Genomic DNA, 26133 nt, shown 5'->3' with positions numbered 1-26133 from the left:
AATCACAAATCCCTGTATTCTCTAGTGACAGGAAGGAAATCTATAATAGGGTCATTTCTGCTCTAAACTTTCCGCACCAAATCTGCATATCACCATAATGATTCAACAGTTCTCTGCATCATAATACATGAAAGAGTTGGAATTCAGCAAAGGAATCAACTAGCCATGAATGCAAATACATCACCAGTTGATCTTTGAGCCAGTTAGGTAACCATAAACACTATTTTGGCACATTTTACAAATATAACAAGATTCTCACTGTGATGCAAGGAGAATGAAAACCATACAAAACCATCTGGCTAAGAGCAACAGTACAGAAACTGCCAGGAATGCAGAAATTAACTTATCCAAAGCTCTGACATAATTAAAACAAATATAATAATTCCACATTGCAGTAACTAATCTATCAAATAAAAACAATCGATGGCATTAATGGTGTTTGATTCTTAACAGGGAAATCATACCTGAATGAGAAATTTCATGAAAAAATCTAAATGAATTTTTTTTAAATGTAGAAGTATACTTGATGACTGATTAACCTTGGAAAGAAAATACATGCCCTTTCTCAAAACATTTAAATCATTACCTATCCATGTTCCAATTTACTATAGCATAAATATGGTCAAATACAGACTCTAAATGAGAGCAATAGTTAATTTTAATAGCTTTAAAACTCTGATTACATATTCATAATACATTTTTGTTATGCAATTTAAGCTTAAAGATGTACTAAAATGAAAATTAAATGCAGTTATCACTAAAGAAGAACAAGAAAAATCATTGCTTACTTCTTTCACTTTCTGAATTCGAGCTACAAGTTCGTCTGCAGTCACACTACCAGCAATCACCTCCAATGGGATTCCATTGTCTCCTATAAAAAAACATGATGGGATGCACACCACAGGATCTGTATATTCTTGATTTAAGGATCATTTTTGAGTAAAATGCAAAGGCAAGTTGAACAATATCTTTATTTATACATTCATATAAACTGGTAACAGTGGAGAAGTCTTAATTGGTTAAAATCTGCAATCCCTTCAGAGTGGAACTCACTTAATAGGGCCCAAAGCCTGTACTCAGTGCTGGGAACTGTCCCACATTTATCTTCAGTGCATCTGTAAAGAAGACATTTTTGGACAAAAACTCACTAAACTACATTTGTCAGCCTTGCACAAGATAATCAGGCCACACAGGCTTGCCAGATTAAACTTCACTGATGAACGTGCTAGAAAATCTTTGAAAAGTTGTAAAGTTGAAAAGTTGTAAAATTGAGTAACACTTTTGAATTTGAAATGATTTCAACTACTAAAGATGAAATAAACAAAGAAAAATACAAATAAAGCACCTAGAAATGCAAAATATTTTAAGTATTTGAGCTACAGAATGTGAAGTAAAGATTCACAAGGATGTTGCCAGAATGGATGGCTTGAGATACGGGGAGACACTGAACAGGCTAGCACCTATTTTTTTTGGGAGAAAGAAGTCAAGGGTGATCTTATCTGCAAGCTTGAACATGACCCTACTGTAGTCTAGTCAAGACATCATCCTCTCCCTCAATGTCATCAGGACAAAGGCATTGGACATTGACTTCAGGTGCAGGCACATGCCTTTATATGTACTAATAATGCTGAGGCGTTGAGTTCCATAGTGTAAGTATCACCAATGACTTGTGCTACTCCAATTAAATAGACGTCATGACCAAGAAAGCACGACAGCACCTCTACTTCTCAGAAGTCTAACAGGTCCTTATTGACCCTTGACAATTTGAAGCATGCACAATAGAAAGCATTCTATCTGGTTGCATCAGAACTTGGTATGGCAAGAGCTCTTCCCAAGACAGCAAGGAATTGCAGAGTTGTGAGCACTGCTTTGTCCATCAGAGAAACAGCCTCTCCTTTATTAACTGTCTACATTTCTTGCTGCCTGGTAAAAGCAGCCAGTGTACTCAAAGACCCCACCCACCATGGACATTCTCTCTCCTCCCCCCCCTTTCATCAGACAGGAGATACAAAAGCTTGAAAGCATGCACCATTAGGCTCAAAGACAGCTTTCATCCCACTGATTTAAGACTCTGAAAGTACCCTGACTGGCTGCACATGGTCTGGTTACAGCAATGAGAATGTGCAGGAATGCAAGAAGCTGCAGAGAGTAGTGGACTCAGCCTAATATGTCACAAGCACATCCTTCCCCACAATCAGAGGATTCTATGAGGCTCTGCCTCAAGAAAGCAGTATCTGTCCTCAAAGATCCCCACTATTCGCATCACACCATCTTCCTGCAGCTAACTTCAGGCAGGAGGTGCAGTAATCTGAAATCCCACACCACCAGGTTCAAGAACAGCTACTTCCTAAAAACTAACCTACATAACCCTAATCACTAACCCAGTAGAGAACTATGACTACTTTGATCACTTGGTACCACAACGGACTTTGTTTTTGTTCTAAATGTGTTCTTTCCTGTAAAAATAGCGCATGATTTATATATAATTTATATTTATCTTGTAAATACTACTTATCTTATGCTGCAAGTTTTCCACTGCACCTGTGCATGAAGCATAATCAAAGACTCCACCAACTGGGACATTCTTCCCTCATCTCCCATTGGACAGGAGATACAAAATCTTGAAAGCACACATCACCAAGCTCAAGGACAGTTATAAGACTATTGAATGGTTCGCTACTACAATAAGGTGGACTCTTGAGTTTACAATTTATCTCATTATGAAGATCTCATTATCTCTCTGTAGTTGCAGTTTATTCTGCATTCTCTTATTGTTTTACCTTGCACTACCCCAATGCACTATGTAATGATTTAATCTGTATGAACAATATGTAAGACAAGTTTTTCAATTAGAAACCAATTTCAATACAGTTGTGCATAAGACAATAAACTCAACTTTGACTCTGAATGTTAATGGTGAACTCTTGACCATCCAATCCACATCATCATGCTCCTACTAGATTGTCTACCTACATTTTGTAAGTGTAGCATCCTATCTGACCTTCTGTTATTGTTCTTCCCCTTATACTAACTCAACATACTTATGTTTTGAAATGATCTATATGGACAGCTTGCAAAATTAAATTTTCCACTGTACCTCAGTACATTTAACAATAAAAAAATCAATTCCAATTTATAATATAGTGGTTTTCCCCAGTGTAGCAAAGCCTTGAACTAGAAAGTACTCTAGTGTGCACACCAGCTCACTGACATCTTCAACTTTTTACAGGCTGCTGTCCCCACATGCTTCAAATCAGCCACCATCAGACCTGTACTAAAGAACTTTACAGCTTCAGAACTTAACGACTACCTCCTAGCAGCACTGATCATGAAGTGCTTTAAGTGGGTGGTAATAGCACTTATCAAAATCTCCAATCCTGCCACACTGGACACTCACCCATATGTTTACCGACAACACCATAGCATCTGTCATGCACCTGACCCTGACACACCTAGAAAGCAAGGACACATGTCAGAATGTTGTTTCTGGATTTCAGTTCGGCATTCAACACTATTGCCCCACAGACCATGGTGAACAAACTCCTGCTCCTCAGTCTAAATACACCACTGTGCAACTGGGTGTTGGACTTCGTAATGAACAGACCTCAGACAGTCAGGATGCACAACTGTTCCTCCCTCCCATCATCATCCTCAACACAGGAGCCCCCGAGGGCTGGGTGCTGTACACTCTGCTCACACGTGACTGCACGGCCAAACACTCAAGCAATCACATTATCAAGTTCGCCAATGACACGACAGCTGTGGGGCTCATCATCAACTACGATGAGACAGCCTACAGAGAGATGGCGGAAGAGATCGAGGTACGGTGCCAGGCAAAAAACTTCTTCCTCGAAGTCAACAAGACAAAGGAAATGGTTATCAACTTCAGGAGAACTTACACCACTTACAGCCCTCTACATCAACGGCAGAGTGGAAACTGCAGGCAGTTTCAATCTCTTGGGAGTGGTCTTCTTGCCACAACCTCTCACGGTCCCAGAAGACATTCTATACAATCAGGAAAGCTCACAAATGCCTCTACTTTCTGAGGAGGTTGAGGAGAGCTGGACTTTGTACATCTATACTCACATCCTTCTAGGTTACAGCAGAGGGCATCCTGACAAACTGCACCACTGCATGATATAGAAACTGCACTGTGGCAGAAAAGAAGGCTCTACAACAGGTAGTCAAAACTGCCCTATGTATTAATGGCACCAGCTTACCCACCAACAAGGACATATGTACAGAAGAGTGCCTGGAAAAGGCCAATAACATCATGAAGTATCCTACACACCCTGCTCATGGACTTTTTTCTCCATTCCCATCAGGGAGGAGGCTATGTAGCATCCATGCCAGGACCACCAGACTCAAAAACAGTTACAGTACTTTCCCCAAGCAGTAAGGCTGATCAACACCTCCACCCACAAGACCACACCCCCCATCACTACCACTTCATCATTTCCTGTCAGAGTCACCTTATGTACAGACACTCCTGTGCATAGCATCACTTTATGGACATACAAACAACCCATGTATAGAAGCTATCTGATGTATTCATATTGTTTGTTTTATGATCGTGAACTTTATCATATTGTGTTTTTCTGTGCTGCATCTGATCAGGGGTAACAATTAATTCTTCTACTTTACACTTGTGTACTGGAAATTCTGTTAAACAATCTTGAATCTATTGCTAGCAGTTCACCACAAAACAGTCAGAATACCTCCCTCACAAAATGCAGACTGTCCTACATATACCGAATTATTTAAAAGATTTGCTACTGATTGGACAGCTGCTGTCTTATTATAGAAAGTACATAGTAACAATATAAATTGGAACACCATACCAAATGAGACAGCTGCATGAAAATTCAACTGTGTGACAAATGACTGTAAGACCAATAAGAAATCTTACTTAATGGAAATAGTTCTACAAGTTAATTAAACAAGATGGCACACAATGCTTTTCATCACTGACTGCCATTTAGAAGTCTCACATTTGTTGAGCAAAACAATATTTTAAAAGATTTTTACCAGGAACCACTGATAAAAGAATAAATTCTGAAGAATAAAATAATTTAAATGTTGAGATTAAGACCTTGTCTCACATACACAGTGCTTTGCACATCTATAATGAAACAAGGCCAAATTGTACCAGCCCAAACTAAGTCCATATCAGAGGAAGGCAAGAGAAGATCTATTTACATTATTTCCACTGAATTGCATCCAAAATAAAATAATCCTTCTATTTATTTTTGTAACCACTATTTTTAAAATTATCTAGAATTTCAATCATTGGCATTATTTCTCCACCATCATATTCTTTGCTTTTCTATTTAAGTTATCCCAAGGTCTTAACGATCTGACTCAGCCTTCTCTAATTTCCCAGTTCTAATTCTGTACAAGCCCATCCATAGAATTCTTATTCAATGTCTTATTCTAGTAAAACAACTATGTGGAAAAAGTGATGAAAAAGCAACACTCCAAATAATCATTTTATTCTTTTGAAGTGTTTTATTCATATAAAATCTCAAGCAGAACATACAGTATTTTCAAAAATTACCAATGGATGGACAAAATCCTCACGCTAAAATAACACAAAATCCTCATGAAATCAGTTCTACCCTTACAAAATTACCTGTCAAATCAGAATACACACATTATGTTGCAGATGTGTTTTCCCATTTTATCTATGCCATTAAGTTTCCCTATTTTCACAAATCAAAAGAATATTTGATAAGAGACCACATTTTATATTGTCTCAAGTAGTTTGATTTTTTGGTCGATACATGTAAATCAGAGAACTCAAGGAGATGCAAAGTGTATTCCATAGTAATTTGCATAGGCTAAATTACACACATGATTAGTTCACAATAACTAGGTAGTTTGGTGATGAATCAGCAACTCAAATGCTAAAAGTTAAAATCGTATCCCAGGATACAAAAATGAATTTAAAAGATCTGGTACAGACTGTCCCCAGGTTACTCAAGGGCTCATTTCTAAAGGAATGTCTGTAAGCGGATTTTTTTCCCAAGTCAGAAACTAACAATTTTAATGAGGACTAATTAAGATGAATATTTATTTATTGCCTTTCCAAGTAGTTACAACGGTACCGAATCAGAATGTCCCTCATCTAATGGCTTGTTTTAGGGGGCCTTAAATTTTCAAAGGATGTTACGTAGTTTGATAAAGTATTTTACAGATGCCATTAGAAAAGATTTGCTTTGTGAATTTCCAAAGAAATTCACTAAAGCAGCCTCTGCCTATGAACCTATAGCTGCATTCTTAAAGACAATGTAAATGTTTGATAACTGTAGGAAAACTGTATGTGAGCAGCTTTATGAAGAGCAGTTGACTTGAATTAATTAACTGTTAACCACAATACATAATTCCTGAAGGTTAATGGGGGAACTTGTGTAAGACTTCCATAAGCTAAATCTTCTGCAACCCAAGGGGTCCTGGTTATTGCCATACCCAAGAAAACACACTTCCATGACGAGTGTGCATGACTTAGAAATTCAATTACAATAGAGCTGACCAAAACTAAGTCTTTGGGACAAGCAACACACACAAAATGCTGGAGGACCTCAGCAGGTCTGGCAGCATCTATGGAAATGACTAGGTAGTTGACATTTCGGGCCAAGACCCTTCTTCAGAACTGAGAAGGAAGGGGAAAGATACTTAAATGCTTAAAAGTGCTTAGATGAAAACGGAACCTAACTTTTAAGAACAGAAGAGAAAAAGGATACAAATTTGAGAAAACTGCATACATGCTTCACTGTAGAATAAAAAAATTGTCAAATATTATAATGGTTTTTAGATCTATTTAAAAATATCTCAATATCAATGATTCAAAAACAAACGAAATACCATAATCCACCATTCCGTGAATGTACACGGGATACTTGCCTTTTAGCATCTATTTTAATAGCAACAAAAGAGTTTACAGTTGCTTCCCCTACTCCTTCAGCTTCCCAACTTGCAGCCATCTGTCTGGACTGTTCATCGTCCCCTAAAAATAAAAATCAGTATTCAAGAGACCAAAACATTATTTCAAAGTGAGACATGCAGTTCATTACTACTTTCAAATCTAAAAACAACTTCTTGATTAGAATGTGTTCTAGTAAATCAAATGAATATTGCACTTGAGTGCACTCTAATATATTCTCTGCAAAATTACCTGAAAATTATACTTAATGCAAGTACAATATGCATCTCTGCCACTCTTACTTGGATCCCATGGGCTAATAATTTCTAACCTAGCTTACCATGTGAGGTCTGATCAGAGGCCTTTATAAAACAAACCAAATCATCCTCTTCGTACTGCCTTAAAAACATAATCAATTTGGTAAGACATTTTCCCATTCACAATTACATTTCTCATTTATTCTGTACTTTTCTACTTACTCTAATATAGGAAACAGACATTTAGCCTACTGATCCATCCCAAAAGAGCAATACTAAATGGCCTGATGATCCATTTCTATTTTCCTGTTGCTCTCCAAGTTACTCTCTTCCATATAATCCCTTTAATTAGTTTTGGTACTTACTCACACTAAAGGACAAATTACAGTACAGGTGCACATTCCTTTATCCGAAATTCTGAAATCCAAAAAGCTCTGAAAACCGAAGTTTTTTTCGCCAACAGCTGACGTCACTCAGGTGTGACGTGGCAGCACTAGCAGAGGTTGCCAGACGTCAGTGGTGGCTCAGAGCTCGTACTGGTTACTAATGCATTTGCTGTTTGCTGATATTTTGTGTTCACTGTTGACTTTGTGCTTAATTTCACTGTGAAAATGTCAAAGAGCTACAGATACCCGTCTGGGTAATAATGAGAAAAAGAGAAGGAATCTTCTCTATCAATAATGCAGAAAGTGGAGTTATTGCAGAAGCTTGATCCTGGTGTGTCTGTGCAGCGTTTTACTGAAGAAAATAGTATTGGAACTACCACTGTATATGATTTAAATAAACAGAAAGACAAGTTACTGAAGTTTTATAGTGACAGTGACGTTCTACATTTATTCCAATAAGTCATTTACCATGTGTTTGATTCGGTTCGTTTGAAGCTGTATATTTTTATGTTTTATTGAATGTTTTTGTTGGAAATAAAATTTCTTCTTCTCATTATTCCCTAAACAATAGAGTATAACATTTATATCGTATTTACATTGTAAGTAATCTAGAGATGATTTAAAATATACGGGATGACGTGCATAGGTTTGGTGCGTCGCTGGGTCTTAAAGGCCTGGCTCAGTGTGGTGGACGAGACAGGTTAAATAAGGGACTTGAGCATACATGCTTTTTGGTATCGGGGTGGGAGGGGGTCTGAAATCCAAAAAGTTCTGAATTCCAAAATGCAACTGGCCCCAAGGATTTTGGATAAGGGATTGTGGACCTGTACTAATTAGCCTCACAACCTGTCTTTCAGAGAGAAACACAGAAAACCTACAGCTGTGCCGAACACGTCCCTACCTTAGAACTACCTACGCTTTACTCATAGCCCCCTATTCTTCTAAGGTCCATGTAGCCATCCTGGAGTCTCTTAAAAGACTCTATCGTTTCTACCTCCACCACCAGCAGCCCATTCCACACACCCACCACTCTCTGCATAAAAAAATTACCCCTGGCATCTCCTCTGTACCTACTTCCAAGCACCTTAAAACTATGCCTTCTCGTGCTAGCCACTTCAGCCTCTGACTATCCACACGATCAATGCCTCTCATTATCTTATACACCTCTATCAGGTCACCTCCCAACCTCCGTTGATCCAAGGAGAAAAGGCTGAGTTCACTCAACCTATTCTCATTAGGCATGCTCCCCAATCCAGGCAACATCCTTGTAAATCCTTGCAGATACAGGACAAAACCAGAACAGTCAAAAGGAGAACAGAGGTGGAGGATAAATGCGTGGCTGAGGGACTGGAGCAGTGGGCAGGGATTCAGATTTCTGCATCATTGGGACCTCTTTTGGGGCAGGTGTGTCCTGTACAAAAAGGACTAAGGCTATCGGGCAGAGTTTATACTAGAATTGCTGGGGGGTGGGAACCGAACTGAAGTTTTGGATGACAGGGAGGTTGGCTCACAAATAGAGAAAGATTGGAGACAGTGCAAAAGGGAGGATAGGCAGGTGATCGAGAAGGGATGTGCTCAACCGAGCGAGGAGTATTATGAACAAAGCAGTTGAGCTTAGAGCGTGGATCAGCACTTGGAGCTATGATGTTGTAGCCATTACAGAGACTTGGATGGTGAAGGGGCAGGAATAGCTACTTCAAATGCCAGGTTTTAGGTGTTTCAGAAAGGACAGGGAGGGAGGCAAAAGAGGTGGGGGCGTGGTACTGTTGATCGGGGTAGTGTCACAGCTGCAGAAAAGGAGGAAGTCATGGAGGGGTTGTCTATGGAGTCTCTGTGGGTGGAAGTTAGGAACAGGAAGGGGTCAATAACTCTACTGGATATTTTTTATAGACCACCCAATAGTAACAGGGTCATCGAGAAACAGATAGGGAGACAGATTCTGCAAAGGTGTAATAATAACAGGGTTGTTGTGGTGGGAGATGTTAATTTCCCAAATATTGATTGACATCTCCCTAGAGTGAGGGGTTTAGATAGGGTGGAGTTTGTTACGTGTGTTCAGGAAGGTTTCTTCACACAATATGTAGATAAGCCTACAAGACGAGAGGCTGTACTTGATCTGGTATTGGGAAATGAACCTGGTCAAGTGTCAGATCTCTCAATCGGACAGCATTTTGGAGATAGTCATCACAATTCTATCTCCTTTACCATAGCATTGGAGAGGGATAGGAACAGACAAGTTAGTGAAACGTTTAATTGGAGTAAGGGGAATTATGAGGCTATCAGGCAGGAACTTGGAAGCATAAACTGGAAACAGATGTTCTCAGGGAAACATACGGAAGAAATGTGGCAAATGTTCAGGGGATATTTGCATGGTGTTCTGCACAGGTACATTCCAATGAGACAGGGAAAGGATGATAGGGTACAGGAACCGTGTACAAAGATTGTTGTAAATCTAGTCAAGAAGAAGAGCTTACGAAAGGTTCAAAAACTAGGTAACGATAGAGATCTAGAAGATTATAAGGCTAGCAGGAAGGAGCTTAAGAACGCAATTAGGAGAGCCAGAAGGGGCCATGAGAAGGCATTGGTGGACAGGATTAAGGAAAACCCCAAGGCATTCTACATTTGTGAAGAGCAAGAGGATAAGGCATGAAAGAATAAGACTAACCAAGTGTGATATTGGAAAAGTGTGTATGGAACTGGAAGAGATAGCGGAGGTACTTAATGAATACTTTGCTTCAGTATTCACTACGGAAAAGGATCTTGGCGATTGTACAGATGACTTGCAGTGGACTGAACAGCTTAAGCATGTAGATATTAAGGAAGAGGATGTGCTGGAGCTTTTGGAAAGCATCAAGTTGGATAAGTCACTGGGACCGGACTGGAAGTACACCAAGCTACTGTGGGAAGCGAGGGAGGAGATTGCTGAGCCTCTGGCGATGATCTTTACATCATCAATGAGGATGGGAGAGGTTTTGGAGGATTGGAGGGTTGTGGATGTTGTTCCCTTATTCAAGAAAGGGAGTAGAGATAGCCCAAGAAATTATAGACCAGTGAGTTTTACTACAGTGTTTGGTAAGTTGATGGAGAAGATCCTGAGAGGCAGGATTTATGAACATTTGGAGAGGTATAGTATGATTAGGAATAGTCAGCATGGCTCTGCCAAGGGCAGGTCGTGCCTTACGAGCCTGATTGAATTTTTTAAGGATATGACTAAACACATTGATGAAGGAAGAGCAGTAGATGTAGTGTATATGGATTTCAGCAAGGCATTTGATAAGGTACCCCACTGCAAGGCTTATTGAGAAAGTAAGGAGGCATGGGATCCAAGGGGACATTGCTTTGTTGATCTAGAACTGGCTTGCCCACAGAAGGCAAAGAGTGGTTGTAGACTGGTCATATTCTGCATGGAAGTCGGTGACCAGTGGTGTGCCTCAGGGATCTGTTCAGGGACCCCTACTCTTTGTGATTTTTATAAATGACTTGGATGAGGAAGTGGAGGCATGGGTTAGTAAATTTGCTGATGGCACAAAGGTTGGGGGTGTTGTGGATAGTGTGGAGGGCTGTCAGAGGTTACAGCGGGACATTGATAGGATGCAAAACTGGGCTGAGAAGTGGCAGATGGAGTTCAACCCAGATAAGTGTGAGGTGGTTCATTTTGGTAGGTCAAATATGATGACAGAATATAGCATTAATGGTAAGACTCTTGGCGGTGTAGAGGATCAGAGGGATCTTGGGGTCCGAGTCCATAGGACACTCAAAGCTGCTACGCAGGTTGACTCTGTGGTTAAGGCGGCACACGGTGCATTGGCCTTCATTAACCGTGGGATTGAGTTTAAGAGCCGAGAGGTAATGATTGAGTTTAAGAGCCGAGAGGTATAGGACCCTGGTCAGACCCCACTTGGAGTACTGTGCTCAATTCTGGTTGCCTCACTACAGGAAGGACCTGGAAACCATAGGAAGGGTGCAGAGGAATTTTACAAGGATGTTGCCTGGATTTGGAAGCATGCCTTATGAAAATAGGTTGAGTGAACTCAGCCTTTTCTCCTTGGAGTGACGGAGGATGAGAGGTGACCTGATAGAGGTGTACAAGATAATAAGCGGTATTAATCATGTGGATAGTCAGAGGCTTTTTCCTAGGCTGAAATGGCTAGCATGAGAGGGCATAGTTTTAAGGTGCTTGGAAGCAGGTACAGAGGAGATGTCAGGGTAAGTTTTTTTATGCAGTGGTGAGTGCGTGGAATGGGCTGCCAGCAGCGGTGGTGCAGGCGGAAACGATAGGGTCTCTTAAGAGACTCCTGGATAGGTACATGGAGCTTAGAAAATTAGAGGGCAATGGGTAAGCTGAGGTAGTTCTAAGGTAAGGACATGTTCGTCACAGCTTTGTGGGCCGAAGGGCCTATATTGTGCTGTAGGTTTTCTATGTTTCTCTAGGCACCAGGCATGGCTGAATGTGGATCCTTGGATCTGAAATGCTAACTGCTGTACCACCATAACACCTCTCTAAATATACTGTGCCTCCATAACTGGCTTGGTAAAACCCAGTGATGCAACCATGAACAGAAGGAACGAAAAGCTGTTCAAGTTGACATGTACTCCAGTTCCAATTCCCATTGCTGTCCTTTAAGGAGCTTGTACTTTCTCTCCATAACCGCATGGGTTTGCTCTGGGTGTTCCGATTCCTCCCACATTCCAAAGACATAAGTTGTGGGCATACTGTGTTGCCACTGGAAACGTGACAACACTTGTGGGCTGCCCCCAGCACATCCTTGGCCTGTGATGATCGTTGACATGAACAACGCATTTCATGACAAACAAAGCTAATCTTTAAACAAATATTCTGGAGTCAAATGATTACAAGTCATTTTATTAGTAACATCTTCAACAGAAAACAGATTATTTTTTGCATTCCTTTAAGACTTGCATATTAAACTGAAGATGCACAGTAACAAATGAACAAGTAGGCAATTCTGCTTCTTGAATGTGTGCAGCCATTTATAAACTGATCTATGACCTAATACCATAATCATTTGGATTTTGTCAAGACAAAGCCATGCAGAGCTGCCTTGTGGTAACACAGGGAGATCATCTGGCTGTTTCGTCAGGGGAGAGAGTTAATACAATTGCTGACTACTTTCAGGATGTTCCCTAGGAAAGTTAAGTAACACCACCACTTATTTCTCAATCTCTATTAAGTACAGAAAGGAGAATTATTCTTTGTTTCAGATTTTCAAAATTTTAAAACAATGTTTTTCAAGCTGGTTTAATACAAAGCAAGAGGTAAATTAAAGAAACATTTTAAGGAGCAATCAAAGTCTAACAACTCTAATGGAATTTGAAGTACCACCTACTGATAAAGGAGAATCAATGGATGTGGCATTCAGAAACTTGCAGCTTTTTGATAACATCCAATATGGAGATGAACTGAACATTGGTTGACAGGTAGATAACTAAAGAAATAACCATAACTGTTTCTCTAGAAGGATACAATGATTAGCAGGGCACCACAGGGATTCAAAATGGTTATCAATGATCATGATGATGGAATTAAGTGCAGTCTCTAATTTTCAGACCACATAGAGGGGGTGAGGGATGAGGAAGAAAGGGATAGGAGGCAGTGTGAGCTATGAAATATTTGCAATGAGGCTCCAATGTGATTTAGACAAGCTGGTTGAATAAGTAACTGCAAGGTAGGTGCAGATTGATGCAGATGAATATGAAGCTATCCACCTTGGAACTAAATAGGAATTTTATTTGAATAGGCATAAATTGACAAGGACATTGAGACCTGGATGTCACTGTACACGCATCACTGAAAGCAAGCTTTTAAGTACAGCAAGTGGTGAAGAAAGAAAATAAACATTAGCTTTGTTCTAAAAGAATCTGAATACAGAAGTAAAGATGTCTTGTTGTAGCCTTACAGGGACCTTAGTGAGACCTCATCCAGAATTGGTTTCCCTGAGGAAGGACGCTATTGCCATTACCACAAAGAGTCACCAGACTGGAATGGCTGGTTGGACAGGTGAAGACAATTAAGTGTCAATAGAGTATAAAAGAGCAAGAGGGGCTTTAACACTCTATAACACTCTAATAGATTAGCTTAACTGGACAGAGGAAGAAACCCAAACCAGTGGTTACTTCCTCAGCATACAAAGTGTGTCATTTAGAACTGAAATCAAGCAATATGTCTTCACATAGAGGATGACGAATCACAGAAAGCAGTGGTGTCCAAGTTACTAAATATAATGAAGTTAGATATATTGTATATTTGTGTTGTTAAAGGGAGGGGAGAAGGTATAAACAGGCAGGAGAAGTGGATGATCAGTTATAATGTTATAATGGTGCCGAATGGTGGAGAAGGCATAAAGATTCAATGGTCAATTCCAGCTCTTGTTCTTGGTTCCAAATAAAACATCATATATTTAATTAACAAATACCTAAAAGGTCAAATTCCTATTTATTTCTACAACTTCAGTTGTGCGCCTCACAATGTTAATATTTTCCAACTAATCTACCCAATTTAATCTGTCCAAAAGTTTTAAGAACTGAAGTCATGATGGGATTTGTATCTGAGAACCATGTTAACCATGCCAACACTTTAACAATATTGAAATCTTAGAATTTCTTTCAATTTGTTAAATGTTAGATTATTGGGTGCAGCCCAATTAATGAAAGAGCGCAGGTGATCACCACCAGGTGCGCTTCAGCGATAACTAAAGTGTAATTCTGGAAATGTGATTTGCATCGATTTTCAGATGATACACGGAAATTTCTCATGAAAGCTGAGGTCTACACGTTTGTTTACAGAATTGTTCACTGAAAACCACGCTTCTCAGAATTCTCTTCCGGGTAGCATATTCGCTTGCGCCATGACTTTCACTGATGCCCAGTCAAACTTGTGCCCCTCTTGATCTTCCTGGGTAGAGACTAAGGACAGTCATGAAGATCGAGAGGACAAGCAAGCAAACCCTCAGCAAGCAAGAGAACTCCTGGAACTATGGCTTTCCATGAACAATTCTGTAAACAAACACGCAGACCTTGATTTTATTTATGAGCTGATATAGGCAAAATTTCAGACCACACGCAACCAATCAGCAAAGAGATTTCCTCCCCACATCACAATTGAGTTTCCGAACTGATATCCAATCAGCTGATTGAAAAACATATAAAAGCCAAGCATTCGGAGGATATACTACATAGTGGCGGTAATGCACCATTAAGCTGGGTGCCAACCGCCGTAAAAGAAGAAGAAGATGATGATGATGATGATATATTACATTTAACAGTGCACTGACCATGTCTCCTTGCATGGTGATGAAATGTTTTCAAGTTGCCAAGATCGGAGAACAACTCAACCCAACCATCAACCACCCGAGTCACACATCTTCTGAATTATTTCCAGACAACAGATTATAGGGGGAAGTGGCAGATATTTGAACCTCAGGAAAAAAACTGACTTGAAATGAAAACATAAATATTAACTGTATTTATCAGATATGTGGATGCTGAGATTAAAAAAAAGACGTGCAAGTCTCCCAATGGCATCATGAGCATAATACACTTTACGTACAAGAACATAATGTTGTGCCAACCCTCAAACCCTACCTCCCATATAAGCCCCCACCTTAAATTCTTCCATATACCTGTCTAGTAGTCTCTTAAATTTCACTAGTGTATCTGCGTCCACCACTGACTCAGGCAGTGCATTCCACGCACCAACCACTCTCTGAGTAAAAAACCTTCCTCTAATATCCCCCTTGAACTTCCCACCCCTTACCTTAAAGCCATGTCCTCTTGTATTGAGCAGTGGTGCCCTGGGGAAGAGGCGTTGGCTGTCCACTCTATCTATTCCTCTTATTATCTTGTACACCTCTATCATGTCTCCTCTCATCCTCCTTCTCTACAAAAAGTAAAGCCCTAGCTCCCTTAATCTCAGATCACAATGCATACTCTCTAAACCAGGCAGCATCCTGGTAAATCTCCTCTGTACCCTTTCCAATGCTTCCACATCCTTCCTATAGTGAGATGACCAGAACTGGACACAGTACTCCAAGTGTGGCCTAACCAGAGTTTTATAGAGCTGCATCATTACATCTCGACTCTTAAACTCTATCCCTCGACTTATGGACTTATGAAAACTAACACCCCATAAGCTTTCTTAACTACCCTATCCACCTGCGAGGCAACTTTCAGGGATCTGTGGACATGCACCCCCAGAACCCTCTGCTCCTCCACACTACCAAGTATCCTGCCATTTACTTTGTACTCTGCCTTGGAGTTTGTCCTTCCAAGAGATAAACAGATTTAGCAAAAGAGTAAAAATATGGCAGATATCAACGTGAACAAAACGTGACTTCACCCAGTCAGACCCAAAATGTTGAAAAGTTGCCAACAGCGCCAGTCCATAGAATACAGAGACATGGATTAGGGTTGATAGTAGAGAAAATAAAATTGAAACTAATGGAAAAAGAATTGATGCTACTGCTACACAAAGTTCTGGTTAGATCACATCTGTTGAACTGTAAGCAGTTCTAACACCAAAACCTTTAGTACTTCAGAGTCCTGATAAAAAGTCAATTTGAAGTATTTATTCATTCCATTCTCCATAAAAGCTGCTCAACTTACTGAGTATTTCCAACATTATATCCTGCATTTCCACTTGCAGTATTTTGCTGTTCAATTACAAAGGACATCAGTAGCACTCCTACACGAAACAATGGCAGAAATTACTGATACTTTGCAAGCAGCAATTGATACTGGGTCAAAGGTATGTTAGTCTGTTTTTAAGTCAGAATTATTAAACAATATGGGGTGAATGTGAGCATGTGGAGTACAGCAGGAGTGAATTATTAATCTAGCAACATGCCTGTAACAGCAGCAGACATGAGAAGGACTCTGCAGAAAGTCAATCCCCATCAGGTGGCCAGGCCAGACAACATCCCAGTCCCTGTACCAAAGAACGCCTACATCTTCAGAACTAACTGACTACTACCCGGTGGCACAGATGCCAATCATCATGAAGTACTTTAAATGGTGATAATGGCACTTATGGACTTCCTAACCAACAGACCTCAGATAATCAGGATGCACAACCACTCCTCCCTCCCATCATCCTCAACACAGTTGCCCCCCCCAAGGCTGTTGCTGAGCCAATTGCTGTATATTCTACTCACTCATGGTTGCATAGCCAAACAAGTAATCACATTGTCAAGTTCAGTGATGACACAACAGTGGTGAGACTCATCAGCAACAACAATGAGACAGCTTACAGAGAGCAAGTGAAAGAGCTTGAGGCCTGGTGCCAACACATAACCTCTTTCTCGGTGTTAACAAGACAAAGGCGATAGTTATCGACTTCAGGAGAATTTGCACCACTCACATCGCTCTCCACATCAATGGTACAGCAGTGGAATCTGTAAGCAGTTTCAAGCTCCTGGGAGTACACATCACAGAAAACCTCTCGTGGTCCCAGAATACATCCTACAGTCAAGAGAGCTTACCAACGCCTCTACTTTCTGAGGAGGCTGAAGAAAGCTGGACTTGGCACATCTACACTCACATCATTCTACGGATCACAGTGGATAGCATCCTGACAAACTGTATTAGTGCTTGGTCTGGAAACTGCACTGTGGTAGACAGGACAGCTCTATAAAGAATATTCCAAACTGCCCAGTGCATCACTGACACCAGCCTACCCACCATCAAGGACATATGTACAAAAGGGTGCCAAAAAAGGGCCAGTAACCTCATGAATGATCCTACACATCTTGCTCATTTATCCCATTCCCATCAGGGAGGAGGCTATGTAGCATCCAGGCCAGGACCACCAGACTCAAAAACATTTCCTTTCCCCAAGCAGTAAGGCTGATCAACACCTCCACCCACTAACTCTAACACTACTTTATTGTTTCCCGTCAGTCACCTTGTATACAGTCTAGTATCACTTTATGCCTATACAATCAATGTATAGAAGCTATCTTATGTGTTTATATTTTGTCTTTATCTTTGGTGTTTTTTGTGCTGCATCAAATCCAGAGTAACAATTTTTTTTTCTCCTTACACCTGTACAGGAAATTACATTAAACAATCTTGAATAACCATCGATCTGGAATAATGATTTAGCCGACAGTTCATAACCATGGCAAATGTAGAAATGTAACTTCAGTTAGTTAATTAAATAATCTGAAATCTGAAAACCAAAACTGGTGATTATGAAATGATAAAAATGTTTAAAAAATGTATCCAGTTTACTGTCTGCTCTGGCTTTTATAGACCTTGATGTCCATTGTGACGTAGTTCAGTTAACGGCCATTTAAAAATATTACACAGCTCCAGCACAAGTAAACATGGGTTAAAACAACCCCTTTATCACATGAGTCAATAAACTACTGAGTCAAACATCAACACTGGTTTTGAATGAACAGGGTTAAACTGCTCTTGCTTCTAATTTCCAAAACACAGGATTTTCTGCTACTTCATCCAAGTGGCAACCTTCCTTTCATCAGCCTTGACTGCAAAGACTTCTGCTGATTTGACCATGTGGATTGCTAAACTCAGACTTGTCCAGTCTTCATTTTACAAATAAATGCTTCCAACAAGCTTCCCTTTTTCCTTTTTAATTCTTACCCACAGAACAAAATTGCATTTAGTTTTGTCACCATAATTAGTTGAGACCCAGGAACTGTGCAGACCTCAGCAAATGAACTTGCTCTTTTTCTTATTCAGACAAGCTGCAAACTAAATAGTTGCTTTACAATTCAGCTTTACAAAGCTCAAAAACTGACTTTAAAAAACAATGATACATCACTGACACAGGGGACAAAACTACATCTATTTGGACCTATTACCCCCATTTTTTTTAAAAAAAGGACAGCAGCATCTGCTAAATACAATTTCATTTTTTTTACTAAAATGTTCTTTGCATATGTGAAGATGAAAAGATCAGAATAAAGGACTATCATCCTAACCAATAGGTCCATAATCCATAATTTATATGTGGATTCATGCTAGCACATTTATAACACCGTAGCAAACAACTGTCATCGTGAAACCTATTACTGCATCAAGAGTCAATGCGATTTTGTTTAACAGTGGAATCTTTAATCCACGCAAATAGCTTTGCATCCTAAATTATCCAATGTCAAACCCTTTTCTAAAAGGCCCAGAGAGAAATATAATGTTGCTTCCAGGCGAGTTTGGAGACACAGCAACTACCTTCTAAACAAACGAAAACTTAACAAACTTTAATTTCACCTGTGGCCTGACGTGGTAATGCAAATAAACACAAGTGCATCGTTGCACTGTTTACGTACAGCATAATAACGAAAGACTTCCATGTTTTGACGTTTGCTGGAGTTTGATGCGTTTATATTTTGATACATTCAACCAGCATATTTGGAAACAGAATCAACATCCAAGACAAAAATCACAGCTTCACTAATCAAAATGGCAACAAATTAGAAGACATCGTAGGATGCCCCAATGGCGCATTTTTCCCCGTCAGCAGTCGGCTGCTACGCATGTGCTTTTAAATAAAATCCTGTTCGAACTGATGGGATGAACAGCGCTACAGAATCCAAAGCGGTGACGTGTCGGAGCCCGGCTCCCACTCCAAAGACAGACTCAAGCCGGAATGACAAGGCTTCCTTCCGGCTAGGCCGCAGCCCACCTGCCCGAACTCGGCCCACTGCCATACCTGTAATAAACACTATAAAAACCGCGTTGTTCTGTTTGGCGAAAGCGATGGCAGCAGGAATGGTGCCCTCAAACCAGCGCATTGTCCTGACACTCTCGCAGCTTCTTCACATGAAGCAGACACAACCGAGTATTCTCTCCACCGCAAGTCCGTCCGCCGTTTACAAAAGCAATGACACGTCACTGGTTTTACGCCAATCAGACTGGCCTTTGGGGCCGTCAATCACCCGAGGGAGGCGGGTGCACTGCCCGTTCCCGAACAGCGGTAGGTTGGTATCACCGTCCATCAATCACCAGAGGGCGGAGCGGGTTCCTTGCGGTCAATCACGAGTGAGTCTGCAGATTACAAACTGCCGAAACTGGAATCTGGAGCAACTTTCCAGGCGCTGGAGGAAATCAGTGGAGAGAAGTAGACAGACCATCGATCGCCTCCCCCTGTGCTGTGCTGTCTGACCTGCTGAGTTCCTCCAGCGACGTGCGTATCGCTCTTCCCACCCCCCCACCACCAGACATAAGGACAACGAAGAGATGGTGGCGGGAGTCTGCGGGATGCTTTGGACTGAGCCGTCTTCAAGGATCCATCATCAGGACTAACTGAAGGAAGAGTTAGTCCTGACGAAGGGTCTCGGCCTGAAACGTCGACTGTACCTCTTCCCAGAGATGCTGCCTGGCCTGCTGTGTTCAACAGCAACTTTGATGTGTGTTGCTTGAATTTCCAGCATCTGCAGAATTCCTGTTGTTCAAGGATTCAGCAGTGGATCTGAATGAATACACCACAGACGTCATGGACAGTCGTAGAAGAGTGTTTGTTTCCCCACAGAATCATTCAGTCTTCCACAACCAGAAGCGCTGGATGAACCAGGAGATCTACAACCAGCTAAAGGGAAGATCGGAGGCATTCAGGTCTGACAACAAGGCAGATACAAGACGTCCAGGTATGACCCCAGGAAAGCCATTTCACGGGCGAAGGGGCAATTCCAGTCTAAACTTGAATGAATGAATGAAGGATGCTCTCTGCTGCGGCAGGGCTTGAATGCTAATACCTCTTACACAGTGAAACCAAGCAACAGAGGTGACGATAAGGCTTCGCTCCCAGATGAGCTCAACGCCTCATATATTCGCTCTGACCTTCAAAGCTTGGAGGAATCTTCATGAACTCCCACAGCCCTCGATAACCCTGTGATTTCAGTCTGTGAGCTCAACGTGAGAGCATCCTTCAGGAGGGTAAACCCATGGAAAGCACCTGGCTCAGATAGGATACCTGGGCGAAGACTAAAGACCTGTGCTTAGCAAATGGTCTTAAGCAGGCCTCGATCTTACTGGTACTTAAGAAGGTGGTAACATGCCTCAATACCTATAGTCCAGTAGCATTTACAATACATCCACCAGTGATAAACAGTCTTTTTGAAAGGTTGGTGATGAAACACATCAACTCCTGCCTGAGAAGGGACTGGAATCTGCTCCAATTTACATACTGGCAAAGCAGGTTCACAGCAGATGCAATTTCATTGGGTCTTTATTCAACCCTAGAACATCTGGACAGCAAAGATGCTCTTTATCTACTGCTGTTCAATATTCAATATGATCACCCCCTTTAAAACTAATCAGTAAACTCCAAGACCTTGGCTTCAATACCTATCTATTTCCTCACTTGCAGACCCTAGTCAGGATTATCTCCTCCATATCTCTATCAGCACAGGTACACCACAAGGCTGTGTGCTTAGCACCCTGTTCTACTCGCTTTACACTTTGACATTGTGACCCCTGCCCATTCCCCACATGAGCCATCTGTTGTCGGCCCCCAATCAACACATGTGCCACTCTCCCCTCCTACCCCTCCTCACAGTTCCCCATCCTGCTCTCATGACTATACCCCTCCTCCACACAAAACCACCACGGTGGGCTTCACGGCTGAACAGGTGAGAAGACAGCTGAAACGTCTAAACCCAAGCAAGGCTGCAGGACCGGGTGGTGTCAGTACCAGGGTGCTCAAAGCCTGTGCCCCTCAGCTATGTGGAGTACTTCGCCATGGATTCAACCTGAGCCTGAGTCTCCAGACGGTTCCTATGCTGTGGAAGACGTCCTGCCTCATCCCTGTGCTGAAGATGCTGCGCCCCAACGGCCTCAATGATTACAGACTGGTGGCATTGACCTCCCACATCATGAAGACCCTGGAGAGACTTGGAGCTGTTCCGGCCTATGGTCAGGCCACACTTAGATCCCCTCCAGTTCACCTACCAGCCCCGACTAGGAGTTGAGGATGCCACCGTCTACCTGCTGAACCGTGTCTACGCCCACCTGGACAAGCCAGCGAGCACTGTGAGGGTCATATTTTTTGACTTCTCCAGTGCGTTCAACACCATCCGCTCTGCTCTGCTGGGGGAGAAGCTGACAGCGATGCAGGTGAATGCTTTCCTGGTGTCATGGATTCTTGATTACCTGACTGGCAGACCACAGTACGTGTGCTTGCAACACTGTGTGTCAGACAGAGTGATCAGCAGCACTGAGGCTCCACAGGGGACTGTCTTGTCTCCCTTTCTCTTCACCATTTACACCTCGGACTTCAACTACTGCACAGAATCTTGTCATCTTCAGAAGTTTTCGGATGACTCTGCCATAGTTGGATGCATCAGCAAGGGAGTTGAGGTTGAGTACAGGGCTACTGTAGGGAACTTTGTCACATGGTGTGAGCAGAATTATCTGCAGCTTAATGTGAAAAAGACTAAGGAGCTGGTGGTAGACCTGAGGAGAGCTAAGGTACTGGTGACCCCTGTTTCCATCCAGGGGGTCAGTGTGGACATGGTGGAGGATTACAAATACCTGGGGATACGAATTGACAATAAACTGGACTGGTCAAAGAACACTGAGGCTGTCTACAAGAAGGGTCAGAGCCATCTCTATTTCCTGAGGAGACTGAGGTCCTTTTAACATCTGCCGGACGATGCTGAGGATGTTCTACGAGTCTGTGGTGGCCAGTGCTATCATGTTTGCTGTTGTGTGCTGGGGCAGCAGGCTGAGGGTAGCAGACACCAACAGAATCAACAAACTTATTCGTAAGGCCAGTGATGTTGTGGCGATGGAACTGGACTCTCTCACGGTGGTGTCTGAAAAGAGGATGCTGTCTAAGTTGCATGCCATCTTGGTCAATGTCTCCCATCCACTACATAATGTACTGGGTGGGCACAGGAGTACATTCAGCCAGAGACTCATTCCTCCAAGATGCAGCACAGAGCATCATAGGAAGTCATTCCTGCCTGTGGCCATCAAACTTTACAACTCCTCCCTTGGAGGGTCAGACCCCCCGTGCCGATAGGCTGGTCCTGGACATTTCATAATTTACTGGCATAATTTACATATTACTATTTAACTATTTATGGTTCTGTTACTATTTATTATTTATGGTGCAACTGTAATGAAAACCAATTTCCCCCTGGGATCAATAAAGTATGACTATGACTCGTACAGGAGCAAGATATACCAGCTCGTTGAGTGGTGTCATAGTAACAACCTTGCACTCCAATTTAGTATGAGTAAAGAACTGATTGTGGACTTCAGGAAGGGTTAAGATGAGGAAACACACACCAGTCCTCATAGAGGGATCAGAAGTGGAGAGAGATTGAGCAATTTCAAGTTCCTGGGCATCATTATCTCTGGACCCAACATATTGGTGCAGCTATAAAGAAGGCAAGACAGCAGCTGTATTTCATTAGGAGTTTGAGGAGATTTAGTTTGTCATGAAAAACACCACAAATTTCTACAGATGTTACATGGAAAGCATTCTAACTGGCTGCATCATGGGAAGGGGGGGTGGGGATGGCTACTGCACAGGATTTAAGTAAGCCGCAGAGAGTTGTAAAATTAACTCCATTATGGGCACTAGCCGCCTTATCCAGGGCACCTTCAAGAGCACTACCTCACTACCTTTTATTTCTTATTTTTGTACTACATATACACACACACACTCTGTAATTTCGATTTTTTTCCTTCTATCATGTATTGCATTGTACTGCTGCCGCAAAGTTAAGAAACTTCACGACATATACTGGTGATATAAAATCACATTCTGATCCTGGTTCAAGTTTGCTGACAACATCACTGCCCTTGGCTGAAGGTGGTGACAAATCTGCATAAAGGAAGGAGATGGAAAAACTGGCTGAGTGACGCCAAACTGAGGTCATGCAGGGTTCAAAGGTGGAGAGGGTAAGCAACTTTAAAATCCTCCGCGTTATCATTTCAGAGGACCTGCCCTTGGCCCAGCATCTAAGTGCAATTATGAAGAAAGCACAGCAGCGCCTCTACTTTAGAGGATATGGCATAACATCTAAAATTTTGACAAACCTCTACAGACGTCTGGTTGAAAGTATTTTGACTGGTTGTATCACAACCTCATCTTGAATGCAAAGCGACTGAACCTTCTTGACTAACTTCCAATGCAGGACCTTGTCAAAGGTCTTGCTAAAAAGCAGGTAGACAACATCCACTACTTTACCTTCATCAACTTTCCTGGTAACTTTGTCAAAAACTTTCATAAGATCAGATCTAGTGCTTACCTGGCGTATATGATGAATAAGCTCTTCTGAAGATGGCAGAGTTTGTCATTGAAACGGTTATAATCGATACCTGTACCCAGATGAAAGCCCAAGATGATTTTATTCTTCTATAAGATTGGTTAGACATGACCTACCAACCACAAAGCCATGTTGACTATTCTTAATCAGTCCCTGTCTATCCAAATACTCACACATCTGGTCCCTTAGAATACTGTCCAATGACTTTCCCACTTCTGATGTCAGGCTCACTGGCCTATAATTTCCTAGTTTATTTTAGAGCATTTCTTTAACAATGGAACAACATTAGCTACCCTCCAATTCTCCAGCACCTCACTCGTGGCTAAGGGTGTTTAAAATATCTCTGCTAGATTCCCTGCAATTTCTGTACTAGCCTCCCATGGGGTCCGAGGGAACACCTTGGAGATTTATCCACCCCAGTTTGACTCAAGACAGCAAACACCTCCTGTGTAATATGTGTACTGTCCATAGCCTCACTACACTCTGCTTCACTTCGAAAGACTGTTAAGACATTTTTGATAAGGTGAATGGCATGAGAGATTTAGTGGCTAATCAAACAAGGAACCAAACCCCAACAAAATTTATTCCTAGATTTATCCAACCTTATACTTATAGAACACCTTACAGTGCAGCACAGCAAGAGCTCCAAACTAAACCAATCTCATCTGCCTGCACATGGTACATACCCCTTCAGTCCCTGCCTGTTCACGGGTTTGTCTAAATACCTCTTAGACATCACTACTGGACCTGCTTTGATAGAAAAAAAATACAAAACACAATATTTTTTGAATGGCTGAAAGATGGTATTTCTGCATTTCTTTACACACAAATCACTAAATATTAACATTGAAACCAACAGCCTGTACTATATGACAATCACAAGTGTAGTAAAATCTTTTTGCAATTATACAGGGTCCTGGTGAAACCATTCCTGGAACATGTCTCACCTCCCTATTAAAGTGATATATTGACAACAGAGGGAATGCTATATACTGACAATAGAGGGAACACACTGAAGGTTTACCATATTTGTTCCGATGATGATAGGATGTGTTTGGACCATGAAGAGAAATTAAAACAAACTGTGACCTCACTGTTTAGACAAATTAAAAATGATTTCATTGAATCCATCAAAATTCTGAAGACATTTTATAGTACAGTTGTAGGGAAGATGTTTGCCCTGCCTCCAAGATTAAAATCTTGGTTCCGTCTCCAATAAGAGCAAGGCTTTTGACTGAGAAGAGGAGAAAAAGGGCAAGATTTGGAATTCTTATTTTGGAAACTGACAAGGCAATCCTTTCCATTGACTCTTGTATTATACTCTATGAAAAAATATAACATCAATTATTTTTTTCAAGGCCACTAAAACTAGCCACTGGATGGGGAACATATTTTTCTGTACCATTGTAACTGCATAATGGAAGATGATACATAAATGGTCATCTGACTCTCATTTTTTTGATACCAAGATTGGTGGAGTTGTGGATAGTGTAGAAGACTGGCAAAGAACACAGCACAATATAGATCAGTTGCAGTTATGGGCTGAGAAATAGCAGGAGATTAACCCAGATAAATGTGAGGTGTTGCTCCTTGGTAGGGCAAATGCAAGGAGACAGTACACTGTTAAGGGCAAGATCTTTAACAGTGTTACTGAGCAGAGAGATCTTGGGACCCAAGTTCATAGCTCCTTGAAAGTGGCTACACAGGTCGATAAGGTGTTTAAGAAGGCTTATGGAATGCTTGCTTTTGTTAGTCGAGGTACTGGTTCAAATGTCAGGAGGTTATGTTGCAACTTTATAAAATTCTGGCTAGGCCACATCTGGGGTATTGCATACAGATCTGGTTGCCCCACTACAGGAAAGATGTCGAGGCTTTTGAGAGGGTGCTGAAGTTGATTACCAGGATGTAGCCTGGATTAGAGGGCATGTGCTATCAGAAAAGGCAGGATTAGCTTGGGCTGTTTTCTCTGGAACAGCAGAGGCTAAGGGGAGATCTGATAAAGGTTTATAAGATTATGAGAGGCAGGGAGTATCTGCTTCCGAGTGTTCAACTGTCTAATACCAGAGGGTATTAAGGGGATGAAGGGGTGAGGGGATAGATTCAAGGGGGATGCAAGAGATTTAAGTTTATTTTAAACTCAAGAATCATGGATGTCTGGAATGCACTGCCTGGTATGGTGTATTTACATTAGAGACTTTTAAGAGACATTCAGATAGGCACATGGATGAATATGAACGTGGATGAATATGAAGGAGGGATTAGTGTTTGGGTGGTTTTCTATGCTTTGGCACAACATTGGGAGCCTAATG

The 26133-nt window shown here is 41.5% G+C and overlaps 1 protein-coding gene across 1 annotated transcript in view; it reads right to left on the bottom strand.

Moving 5' to 3' along the window:
• Positions 1-19430, bottom strand: part of ubxn4 (UBX domain protein 4) — a 43777-nt gene extending 24347 nt beyond the window's left edge. The window contains exons 1-4 of the mRNA XM_072258585.1: positions 19258-19430; positions 6904-7006; positions 6744-6772; positions 789-907 (exon numbers count right to left, since the gene is read on the bottom strand). Of these exons, the coding sequence (XP_072114686.1) occupies positions 789-907; positions 6744-6772; positions 6904-7006; positions 19258-19339 (333 nt within the window). The 5' untranslated portion in view covers positions 19340-19430. The remainder of the gene's footprint in view (positions 1-788; positions 908-6743; positions 6773-6903; positions 7007-19257) is intronic.
• Positions 19431-26133: the final 6703 nt, after the last annotated feature.

This window comes from Mobula birostris, chromosome 5, assembly GCF_030028105.1.
Source record: "Mobula birostris isolate sMobBir1 chromosome 5, sMobBir1.hap1, whole genome shotgun sequence".
In the NCBI taxonomy this organism is placed as follows: Eukaryota; Metazoa; Chordata; class Chondrichthyes; order Myliobatiformes; family Myliobatidae; genus Mobula; species Mobula birostris.
This window is presented reverse-complemented; position numbering and strand designations above follow the sequence as displayed.